The 11,603-nt window shown below is 41.6% G+C and overlaps 8 protein-coding genes across 8 annotated transcripts; 5 read left to right on the top strand and 3 right to left on the bottom strand.

Annotated features, from left to right (window-relative positions):
• The first annotated feature begins 919 nt into the window (after positions 1–919).
• On the top strand, positions 920–1,757 carry LOC119075509 (histone H1-like). The gene has a single exon (XM_037181978.1). The coding sequence runs from the start codon at positions 1,002–1,004 to the stop codon at positions 1,671–1,673; it is 672 nt and encodes a 223-aa protein (XP_037037873.1). The 5' UTR covers positions 920–1,001; the 3' UTR covers positions 1,674–1,757.
• A 524-nt stretch (positions 1,758–2,281) lies between these two features.
• On the bottom strand, positions 2,282–2,801 carry LOC119075510 (histone H3). Its single transcript, XM_037181979.1, has one exon. It carries the CDS (start codon positions 2,744–2,746, stop codon positions 2,336–2,338), a length of 411 nt encoding a protein of 136 aa, XP_037037874.1. The 5' UTR covers positions 2,747–2,801; the 3' UTR covers positions 2,282–2,335.
• A 239-nt stretch (positions 2,802–3,040) lies between these two features.
• Positions 3,041–3,473, top strand: LOC119075519 (histone H4). Its single transcript, XM_037181989.1, has one exon. The coding sequence runs from the start codon at positions 3,111–3,113 to the stop codon at positions 3,420–3,422; it is 312 nt and encodes a 103-aa protein (XP_037037884.1). The 5' UTR covers positions 3,041–3,110; the 3' UTR covers positions 3,423–3,473.
• Positions 3,474–3,966: 493 nt separating this feature from the next.
• Positions 3,967–4,461, bottom strand: LOC119075513 (histone H2A). Its single transcript, XM_037181983.1, has one exon. The coding sequence runs from the start codon at positions 4,399–4,401 to the stop codon at positions 4,027–4,029; it is 375 nt and encodes a 124-aa protein (XP_037037878.1). The 5' UTR covers positions 4,402–4,461; the 3' UTR covers positions 3,967–4,026.
• Positions 4,462–4,592: 131 nt separating this feature from the next.
• On the top strand, positions 4,593–4,990 carry LOC119075515 (histone H2B-like). Its single transcript, XM_037181986.1, has one exon. The coding sequence runs from the start codon at positions 4,615–4,617 to the stop codon at positions 4,984–4,986; it is 372 nt and encodes a 123-aa protein (XP_037037881.1). The 5' UTR covers positions 4,593–4,614; the 3' UTR covers positions 4,987–4,990.
• A 1,489-nt stretch (positions 4,991–6,479) lies between these two features.
• On the top strand, positions 6,480–7,146 carry LOC119075501 (histone H1-like). Its single transcript, XM_037181967.1, has 3 exons — positions 6,480–6,612; positions 6,729–7,015; positions 7,090–7,146. The coding sequence occupies exons 1-3, from the start codon at positions 6,480–6,482 to the stop codon at positions 7,144–7,146; spliced, it is 477 nt and encodes a 158-aa protein (XP_037037862.1).
• Positions 7,147–9,407: 2,261 nt separating this feature from the next.
• On the bottom strand, positions 9,408–9,907 carry LOC119075514 (histone H2A). Its single transcript, XM_037181985.1, has one exon. It carries the CDS (start codon positions 9,843–9,845, stop codon positions 9,471–9,473), a length of 375 nt encoding a protein of 124 aa, XP_037037880.1. The 5' UTR covers positions 9,846–9,907; the 3' UTR covers positions 9,408–9,470.
• A 127-nt stretch (positions 9,908–10,034) lies between these two features.
• LOC119075506 (histone H2B-like) lies at positions 10,035–10,496 on the top strand. The gene has a single exon (XM_037181973.1). It carries the CDS (start codon positions 10,059–10,061, stop codon positions 10,428–10,430), a length of 372 nt encoding a protein of 123 aa, XP_037037868.1. The 5' UTR covers positions 10,035–10,058; the 3' UTR covers positions 10,431–10,496.
• Positions 10,497–11,603: the final 1,107 nt, after the last annotated feature.

The raw sequence follows: 11,603 nt of genomic DNA, 5'->3' as shown, positions 1-11,603 counted from the left end.
TTTGTCCATCACCAACCGAGTTAAAATAACGGTCTGTTGTTTGCGTCAATCAGTCAATGGGTTAGTAAACAATGATGTCTGCAGAAGAAATTCGAACGCGTTGTAACTCGCATTCAATGTGTTAGTGGCGTGGATTTCATGCCATACCATTACTGTTTGTGGTCATTTCACTGATTATTCCAGTCAGGAAAAAAAAACATTTCCCAGACTCACAGGTCTAGATGATGAAAAGGTTAGCTCTAATAAACATCGAACAAAACCTCACGTAAATGTTGGCTCGTGAATGTCTGGTGTGCTTGTGCTTTTGTATGTCGGAATCAATAGTTGTTCCATGGATCGAAAGTGGTAAAAAAGTGAATCTGACGAAGAACGAGGACTAGCTAAAGGTCCAACTGCCACAGAGGGCCCAAATTAAAAGAATCGAAATAAATCGAAATTGGAAAGAGTGTGCGGACAGCGCCATAGAATGTAGAGGTTGCAGTGCCCCTTAAAACCATCAAATTTTTCCACACACAGCCAAATGCATACGGATTTTGTTACTGCTTTCGATGCATGTAACTCCATTGCTGCCTAAAATCATTGTGGGCAATCGCTGGACCCCGATTGATCATTAATTTGACTTCATTAAAAAATTAACTTTCGAAGTTCCGATTGCACGTCTGTCACGACGCACTCGTTTTCCATGCGACATTGAATAACCTTGGACGATTGGATGACCTCACGATTAAGATTAGAGTGTCGACATTACGAATCCATCACAACATCCCGGACGGCTCTCGGGTTTCCCCAAAATAATTAACAATTTGGACAATCGTGTACGGTTGGACTACTTTGTGCAAAGTTTTGTATCGTGCTATACAGGCATGATGTTGTTTCCGTGAGGGACTAATGTTTTGTCAGTACCACATTTGCACCGCATTTTTCGAATAAAAATACGCAAATCGTGTGTACCGCAAACATTCAACGCTTTCAAACCGAAATCTAAAAACAAAACATTTACAATGGCCGACACTGCTGTGACCGAAGCTGCTCCCCCAGCTACCTCATCTCCAGCTGCAAAGAAAAGCAAGACTGCTTCTGCTGCATCGAAGAAACCACGAGTGAAGCCAACCCATCCGCCAACAGCCGATATGGTTAATGCTGCTATCAAAAGCCTGAAAGAACGTGGTGGTTCATCGTTGCAGGCAATCAAGAAGTACATCACAGCCAATTACAAGATCGATGCCGAGAAACTATCGCCTTTCATCAAGAAATACCTGAAGAGTGCCGTTACCGGTGGCAAATTGATCCAAACCAAAGGCAAGGGTGCTTCTGGTTCATTCAAACTTTCTGCTACTGTTGCAAAATCAAAGTCCGAATCGGCACCGAAGAAAGCTGCTGCCAAGCCCAAGAAAGCTAAGGCAGCGACCGGTGAAAAGAAACCGAAAGCGAAGAAAGCTGCATCTCCAGCTAAGAAGAAGCCTGCAGCCAAAAGTGCTGAAAAGAAGAAGAAAGCCGCAGCACCAGCTAAAGCAGCAAAGAAGGCTGGTTCCGTGAAGGCACCAAAAGCCCCAAAGGAAAAGTCAACGAAACCGAAAGCTGCCGCTAAAAAGCCAAAAACACCAAAACCCAAGAAGGCAGCTCCAGCCAAGAAAGCAGCACCAAAGAAGGCAGCTGCACCAAAAAAGAAGTAAATTCCTTAAAACACGGGAATTTTCGCCAATTATAAATTGCAATGATCCGATTGCATTGAAAAACACAGCCCTTATTAGGGCTACCAAATTGCTGACGAAAACGTGCAATCCATTTCCATTAATAATACACAACGCGTCTACTATAGTAGTGCGACACTACGACTCGTCGCCATAAAATCAGAATTTTTTGTTGATTCGTTGATTCTTCGAGCTACTTTTAACGAAATTGAACATGTTGATGTACACTACAGGCTCCCATGTATCTTATTATTTTATGTAAGCTGGTCATGCTGAACTAATTTAGGACTGATCACTGCCTATCGAACATCCTAATCAAGTTCTGTTGATTTACGTAACAAAACTAAAAAAGAACAAAAACCAATTTTTCACATTTTCTGTGGGATATCCTCTGCTTCGAAATACAACCTTCCCACATGCCTCAACAAAAAATGTACTGTTGCTGCCTACGGTATTGTTCGATTGAAATTTGTATTTTTTGACAGTTGAAAAATCTGCCCAATATTCTCATCTCCTATACTCGAAAGGTTTGTAATTTGTATTATTGTTTATACGGAAAATGAACGTATCGTTTTTCGTTATGAATTTGTTGGTCCTGAAAAGGACCGATTTTGATTGTGGGATGTCGTCACTTATGTAACATCTTAAGCACGTTCACCACGAATACGTCTGGCCAATTGGATATCCTTTGGCATGATGGTAACTCGCTTGGCGTGGATTGCGCACAAATTGGTGTCTTCGAACAGACCGACCAAATAGGCTTCGCTGGCCTCCTGTAGAGCCATAACAGCCGAACTTTGGAAACGTAAATCGGTCTTGAAATCTTGAGCGATCTCACGAACGAGCCGTTGGAAAGGCAATTTACGAATCAACAATTCGGTGCTCTTTTGGTAGCGACGGATTTCTCGCAATGCAACGGTACCAGGGCGATAACGATGTGGCTTCTTAACTCCACCAGTAGCTGGTGCACTTTTACGTGCAGCCTTGGTGGCCAATTGTTTACGAGGTGCTTTGCCACCGGTCGATTTACGTGCAGTTTGCTTTGTACGAGCCATTTTTCTCTCTTTTGCTGTTGTTTGCTTGTCAACGATCAGAAACAGAATGAGGAGAGCGCAACACATTCCCCTCTATTTATATCATTTTGACAGCTCGTTGTATGGCACGGAATGTTTGCATTTTCCCAACTTTGTCGACTGGAATCGAAAAATTTTCTTTTTGATTTTCCTTAATTTCGTCGACAGCAAATAGAAAATCGAGAAAAATCGAAATTTGTGCGGAAATTGAAGATTTTAGCCGGAAAACGGAAAATGCAAGTGGAGGGGAGAAGTGTATATAAATGAGTGCGTACCGCTTGCAAAACATTCAGTATCGACTTGGTCGTTGTGTTGCACAGTTCGAATAAAAAAATAAAATTGAAAAATGACTGGACGCGGTAAAGGTGGTAAAGGTTTGGGAAAAGGAGGCGCCAAGCGTCATCGCAAAGTTTTGCGTGATAACATCCAAGGTATTACGAAGCCAGCCATTCGTCGATTGGCCCGTCGTGGTGGTGTCAAACGTATTTCCGGTTTGATCTATGAAGAAACCCGTGGTGTTCTGAAAGTTTTCTTGGAAAATGTTATCCGAGATGCAGTCACCTACACGGAACATGCTAAACGTAAGACCGTAACAGCCATGGATGTCGTTTATGCCTTGAAACGACAGGGACGTACATTGTACGGTTTCGGAGGTTAAATCATTCTGCGTTAACAAGAGCAACGCGCTTATTAAAATGGCCCTTTTCAGGGCCGCCAAAATCATAAATAAAAACGATTCGATACTCACTTTCGAACATAATAATACAAAACCCTATATGATGAGAGGAATAATGTTAATGATGAAATTGAATTTCGAATGAAACTTCTGAATGTGTGACGCATGTGTACGTCTTGAGATTAGTTCTGTTTTCGATTATAATTAATGGAGCGTTAACAACAGTAGCAAAATTGGGCTAGGGAAATTATTGTGTAAGGGAAAAGGCTAAAAAAAAAAAACAACAAAGGGACCCATCCATTTTTCTTCATTCACAAGTTGTGTACGTTACAAAGAGTATAGCGTCTGACTTAAGGCGACGATAACAAATTTGATATTTTCTGATTAAAGCCATGCGAGTTGCGCATCATAAAACGCTTTGTTCTTTAAAATTGCAGCTGAAAATGAACGCAGCACCAACAGAAAAGCTTCTATTTTTCTCGTATTATTCTATCGAATGATTCAATTGTTTTTCGTTAAATTTTTGGTCGCCCTAAAAAGGGCGTTTTTTCGGGTATACTCGAGATGTTTCCAGTATACAGGGCACTTAAGCCTTCTTTTCGGTCTTTTTCGGCAACAAAACTGCCTGAATGTTGGGCAGAACACCACCTTGGGCAATGGTTACACCCGACAACAACTTGTTCAATTCTTCGTCGTTGCGGATGGCCAACTGTAAGTGACGTGGAATGATTCTGGTCTTCTTGTTGTCACGGGCTGCGTTACCAGCCAATTCCAATACTTCAGCAGCCAAATATTCCATCACAGCTGCCAAATAAACTGGAGCACCAGCACCGACACGTTCGGCATAGTTGCCTTTACGCAACAATCGGTGAATACGACCGACTGGAAACTGTAATCCGGCACGGTTCGAACGAGACTTTGCCTTTCCCTTAACTTTTCCACCTTTACCACGGCCAGACATTTTTCAAATTGGTTTTTTAATTTACTTGTTTACAGCACGAAACTGAATGACTGAATGATACCGAACGTACGCGTCTACTGTCTTTATATGCACGTTCGTTCAACCATATGGATGAATGGGCGGAGCCATCTCGTTGAACAAAAGTGAATATAAAAGTGCGGTACGAATGTGACGGTATTGATATAGTTTCATTGAGTGTATCGTTCAGTAAACATGCCACCAAAGACAAGCGGAAAAGCTGCCAAGAAGGCCGGTAAGGCGCAAAAGAACATTTCGAAAGGCGACAAGAAGAAGAAACGCAAGCGTAAGGAATCTTATGCCATCTACATCTACAAAGTGTTGAAGCAAGTGCATCCAGACACTGGTATTTCGAGCAAAGCCATGAGTATCATGAACAGTTTCGTTAATGATATTTTCGAACGCATTGCTGCCGAAGCATCCCGTTTGGCTCACTACAACAAACGATCGACCATCACCAGTCGGGAAATTCAAACCGCTGTTCGTCTGTTGTTGCCTGGTGAATTGGCCAAGCACGCTGTCAGTGAAGGCACAAAAGCCGTCACCAAATACACCAGCTCCAAGTAAATTGGTTTAAAAAAAAAAATGGTTTCACATTGAAATCTCCGACATCAAAACAAACGGCTCTTTTCAGAGCCACCATTTCATTTACGAAAAACATTGAAATCAATTCGAAAATAATACAAAAAAAACCGACTCCGAAACTTTGGGTGTGGCTCTACTCCGTCTAACTGTAATTGGGCTTTGGCCATGATTTTTAATATTGTTCTACATAATTGAGAGTGGTCGCTGAGCTTTAGGCTTGATTAGATTTAGACAGTCTCTTTATGAAATCTGCTAGCAATCATTAAGTAGAAGACAAACAAACAAAATGCAATGTCGCCCATCCACAATTCGTTAATAGAAATAAATTTGAGCTGTGTGTGGTCCGTCCACTTTCAGTCGCTATTTCTGTACAGATGTTGACATATATGGGGCAGTCAAGAAAACCGACTTTTTCCACTTTTAAAGGAAGATCCTAAAGGCGAACGTTGACTGTCTTTTCTGGAACATAAAATTTTTTGTCCATCACCAACCGAGTTAAAATAACGGTCTGTTGTTTGCGTCAATCAGTCAATGGGTTAGTAAACAATGATGTCTGCAGAAGAAATTCGAACGCGTTGTAACTCGCATTCAATGTGTTAGTGGCGTGGATTTCATGCCATACCATTACTGTTTGTGGTCATTTCACTGATTATTCCAGTCAGGAAAAAAAAAACATTTCCCAGACTCACAGGTCTAGATGATGAAAAGGTTAGCTCTAATAAACATCGAACAAAACCTCACGTAAATGTTGGCTCGTGAATGTCTGGTGTGCTTGTGCTTTTGTATGTCGGAATCAATAGTTGTTCCATGGATCGAAAGTGGTAAAAAAGTGAATCTGACGAAGAACGAGACTAGCTAAAGGTCCAACTGCCACAGAGGGCCCAAATTAAAAGAATCGAAATAAATCGAAATTGGAAAGAGTGTGCGGACAGCGCCATAGAATGTAGAGGTTGCAGTGCCCCTTAAAACCATCAAATTTTTCCACACACAGCCAAATGCATACGGATTTTGTTACTGCTTTCGATGCATGTAACTCCATTGCTGCCTAAAATCATTGTGGCAATCGCTGGACCCCGATTGATCATTAATTTGACTTCATTAAAAAATTAACTTTCGAAGTTCCGATTGCACGTCTGTCACGACGCACTCGTTTTCCATGCGACATTGAATAACCTTGGACGATTGGATGACCTCACGATTAAGATTAGAGTGTCGACATTACGAATCCATCACAACATCCCGGACGGCTCTCGGGTTTCCCCAAAATAATTAACAATTTGGACAATCGTGTACGGTTGGACTACTTTGTGCAAAGTTTTGTATCGTGCTATACAGGCATGATGTTGTTTCCGTGAGGGACTAATGTTTTGTCAGTACCACATTTGCACCGCATTTTTCGAATAAAAATACGCAAATCGTGTGTACCGCAAACATTCAACGCTTTCAAACCGAAATCTAAAAACAAAACATTTACAATGGCCGACACTGCTGTGACCGAAGCTGCTCCCCCAGCTACCTCATCTCCAGCTGCAAAGAAAAGCAAGACTGCTTCTGCCTGCATCGAAGAAACCACGAGTGAAGCCAACCCATCCGCCAACAGCCGATATGGTTAATGCTGCTATCAAAAGCCTGAAAGAACGTGGTGGTTCATCGTTGCAGGCAATCAAGAAGTACATCACAGCCAATTACAAGATCGATGCGAGAAACTATCGCCTTTCATCAAGAAATACCTGAAGAGTGCCGTTACCGTGGCAAATTGATCCAAACCAAAGGCAAGGTGCTTCTGGTTCATTCAAACTTTCTGCTACTGTTGCAAAAATCAAAGTCCGAATCGGCACCGAAGAAAGCTGCTGCCAAGCCCAAGAAAGCTAAGCAGCGACCGGTGCAAAAGAAACCGAAAGCGAAGAAAGCTGCATCTCCAGCTAAGAAGAACCTGCAGCCAAAAAGTGCTGAAAAGAAGAAGAAAGCCGCAGCACCAGCTAAAGCAGCAAAGAAGGCTGGTTCCGTGAAGGCACCAAAAGCCCAAAGGAAAAGTCAACGAAACCGAAAGCTGCCGCTAAAAAGCCAAAAACACCAAAACCCAAGAAGGCAGCTCCAGCCAAGAAACAGCACCAAGAAGCAGCTGCACCAAAAAAGAAGTAATTCCTTAAAACACGGAATTTTCGCCAATTATAAAATTGCAATGATCCGATTGCATTGAAAAACACAGCCCTTATTAGGCTACCAAATTGCTGACGAAAACGTGCAATCCATTTCCATTAATAATACACAACGCGTCTACTATAGTAGTGCGACACTACGACTCGTCGCCATAAAATCAGAATTTTTGTTGATTCGTTGATTCTTCGAGCTACTTTTAACGAAATTGAACATGTTATGTACACTACAGGCTCCCATGTATCTTATTATTTTATGTAAGCTGGTCATGCTGAACTAATTTAGGACTGATCACTGCCTATCGAACATCCTAATCAAGTTCTGTTGATTTACGTAAACAAAACTAAAAAAGAACAAAAACCAATTTTTCACATTTTCTGTGGATATCCTCTGCTTCGAAATACAACCTTCCCACATGCCTCAACAAAAAATGTACTGTTGCTGCCTACGGTATTGTTCGATTGAAATTTGTATTTTTTGACAGTTGAAAAATCTGCCCAATATTCTCATCTCCTATACTCGAAAGGTTTGTAATTTGTATTATTGTTTATACGGAAAATGAACGTATCGTTTTCGTTATGAATTTGTTGGTCCTGAAAAGGACCGATTTTGATTGTGGGATGTGTCACTTATGTAACATCTTAAGCACGTTCACCACGAATACGTCTGGCCAATTGATATCCTTTGGCATGATGGTAACTCGTTGCGTGGATTGCGCACAAATTGGTGTCTTCGAACAGACCGACAAATAGGCTTCGCTGGCCTCCTGTAACCATAACAGCCGAACTTTGGAAACGTAAATCGGTCTTGAAATCTGAGCGATCTCACGAACGAGCCGTTGGAAAGGCAATTTACGAATCAACAATTCGGTGCTCTTTTGGTAGCGACGGATTTCTCGCAATGCAACGGTACCAGGGCGATAACGATGTGGCTTCTTAACTCACCAGTAGCTGGTGCACTTTTACGTGCAGCCTTGGTGGCCAATTGTTTACGAGTGCTTTGCCACCGTCGATTTACGTGCAGTTTGCTTTGTACGAGCCATTTTTCTCTCTTTTGCTGTTGTTTGCTTCGTCAACGATCAGAAACAGAATGAGGAGAGCGCAACACATTCCCTCTATTTATATCATTTTGACAGCTCGTTGTATGGCACGGAATGTTTGCATTTTCCCAACTTTGTCGACTGGAATCGGAAAATTTTCTTTTTGATTTTCCTTAATTTCGTCGACAGCAAATAGAAAATCGAGAAAAATCGAAATTTGTGCGGAAATTGAAGATTTTAGCGGAAAACGGAAAATGCAAGTGGAGGGGAGAAGTGTATTAAATGAGTGCGTACCGCTTGCAAAACATTCAGTATCGACTTGGTCGTTGTGTTGCACAGTTCGAATAAAAAATAAAATTGAAAATGACTGGACGCGGTAAAGGTGGTAAAGGTTTGGGAAAAGGAGGCGCCAAGCGTCATCGCACAAGTTTTGCGTGATAACATCCAAGGTATTACGAAGCCAGCCATTCGTCGATTGGCCCGTCGTGTGGTGTCAAACGTATTTCCGGTTTGATCTATGAAGAAACCCGTGGTGTTCTGAAAGTTTTGGAAAATGTTATCCGAGATGCAGTCACCTACACGGAACATGCTAAACGTAAGACCGTAACAGCCATGGATGTCGTTATGCTTGAAACGACAGGGACGTACATTGTACGGTTTCGGAGGTTAATCATTCTGCGTTAACAAGAGCAACGCGCTTATTAAAATGGCCCTTTTCAGGCCGCCAAAATCATAAATAAAACGATTCGATACTCACTTTCGAACATAATAATACAAAACCCTATATGATGAGAGGAATAATGTTAATGATGAAATTGAATTTCGAATGAAACTTCTGAATGTGTGACGCATGTGTACGTCTTGAGATTAGTTCTGTTTTCGATTATAATTAATGGAGCGTTAACAACAGTAGCAAAATTGGGCTAGGGAAATTATTGTGTAAGGGAAAAGGCTAAAAAAAAACAACACAAAGGGACCCATCCATTTTTCTTCATTCACAAGTTGTGTACGTTACAAAGAGTATAGCGTCTGACTTAAGGCGACGATAACAAATTTGATATTTTCTGATTAAAGCCATGCGAGTTGCGCATCATAAAACGCTTTGTTCTTTAAAATTGCAGCTGAAAATGAACGCAGCACCAACAGAAAAGCTTCTATTTTTCTCGTATTATTCTATCGAATGATTCAATTGTTTTTCGTTAAATTTTTGGTCGCCCTTAAAAGGGCGTTTTTTCGGGTATACTCGAGATGTTTCCAGTATACAGGGCACTTAAGCCTTCTTTTCGGTCTTTTTCGGCAACAAAACTGCCTGAATGTTGGGCAGAACACCACCTTGGGCAATGGTTACACCCGACAACAACTTGTTCAATTCTTCGTCGTTGCGGATGGCCAACTGTAAGTGACGTGGAATGATTCTGGTCTTCTTGTTGTCACGGGCTGCGTTACCAGCCAATTCCAATACTTCAGCAGCCAAATATTCCATCACAGCTGCCAAATAAACTGGAGCACCAGCACCGACACGTTCGGCATAGTTGCCTTTACGCAACAATCGGTGAATACGACCGACTGGAAACTGTAATCCGGCACGGTTCGAACGAGACTTTGCCTTTCCCTTAACTTTTCCACCTTTACCACGGCCAGACATTTTTCAAATTGGTTTTTTAATTTACTTGTTTACAGCACGAAACTGAATGACTGAATGATACCGAACGTACGCGTCTACTGTCTTTATATGCACGTTCGTTCAACCATATGGATGAATGGGCGGAGCCATCTCGTTGAACAAAAGTGAATATAAAAGTGCGGTACGAATGTGACGGTATTGATATAGTTTCATTGAGTGTATCGTTCAGTAAACATGCCACCAAAGACAAGCGGAAAAGCTGCCAAGAAGGCCGGTAAGGCGCAAAAGAACATTTCGAAAGGCGACAAGAAGAAGAAACGCAAGCGTAAGGAATCTTATGCCATCTACATCTACAAAGTGTTGAAGCAAGTGCATCCAGACACTGGTATTTCGAGCAAAGCCATGAGTATCATGAACAGTTTCGTTAATGATATTTTCGAACGCATTGCTGCCGAAGCATCCCGTTTGGCTCACTACAACAAACGATCGACCATCACCAGTCGGGAAATTCAAACCGCTGTTCGTCTGTTGTTGCCTGGTGAATTGGCCAAGCACGCTGTCAGTGAAGGCACAAAAGCCGTCACCAAATACACCAGCTCCAAGTAAATTGGTTTAAAAAAAATGGTTTCACATTGAAATCTCCGACATCAAAACAAACGGCTCTTTTCAGAGCCACCATTTCATTTACGAAAAACATTTGAAATCAATTCGAAAATAATACAAAAAAAACCGACTCCGAAACTTTGGGTGTGGCTCTACTCCGTCTAACTGTAATTGGGCTTTGGCCATGATTTTTAATATTGTTCTACATAATTGAGAGTGGTCGCTGAGCTTTAGGCTTGATTAGATTTAGACAGTCTCTTTATGAAATCTGCTAGCAATCATTAAGTAGAAGACAAACAAACAAAATGCAATGTCGCCCATCCACAATTCGTTAATAGAAATAAATTTGAGCTGTGTGTGGTCCGTCCACTTTCAGTCGCTATTTCTGTACAGATGTTGACATATATGGGGCAGTCAAGAAAACCGACTTTTTCCACTTTTAAAGGAAGATCCTAAAGGCGAACGTTGACTGTCTTTTCTGGAACATAAAATTTTTTGTCCATCACCAACCGAGTTAAAATAACGGTCTGTTGTTTGCGTCAATCAGTCAATGGGTTAGTAAACAATGATGTCTGCAGAAGAAATTCGAACGCGTTGTAACTCGCATTCAATGTGTTAGTGGCGTGGATTTCATGCCATACCATTACTGTTTGTGGTCATTTCACTGATTATTCCAGTCAGGAAAAAAAAACATTTCCCAGACTCACAGGTCTAGATGATGAAAAGGTTAGCTCTAATAAACATCGAACAAAACCTCACGTAAATGTTGGCTCGTGAATGTCTGGTGTGCTTGTGCTTTTGTATGTCGGAATCAATAGTTGTTCCATGGATCGAAAGTGGTAAAAAAGTGAATCTGACGAAGAACGAGGACTAGCTAAAGGTCCAACTGCCACAGAGGGCCCAAATTAAAAGAATCGAAATAAATCGAAATTGGAAAGAGTGTGCGGACAGCGCCATAGAATGTAGAGGTTGCAGTGCCCCTTAAAACCATCAAATTTTTCCACACACAGCCAAATGCATACGGATTTTGTTACTGCTTTCGATGCATGTAACTCCATTGCTGCCTAAAATCATTGTGGGCAATCGCTGGACCCGATTGATCATTAATTTGACTTCATTAAAAAATTAACTTTCGAAGTTCCGATTGCACGTCTGTCACGACGCACTCGTTTTCCA

Source organism: Bradysia coprophila, unplaced genomic scaffold, assembly GCF_014529535.1.
Source record: "Bradysia coprophila strain Holo2 unplaced genomic scaffold, BU_Bcop_v1 contig_219, whole genome shotgun sequence".
Lineage (NCBI taxonomy): Eukaryota > Metazoa > Arthropoda > Insecta > Diptera > Sciaridae > Bradysia > Bradysia coprophila.
Note: the sequence above shows the minus strand (reverse complement) of the source record. Positions and strands in the feature narration are given on the sequence as shown.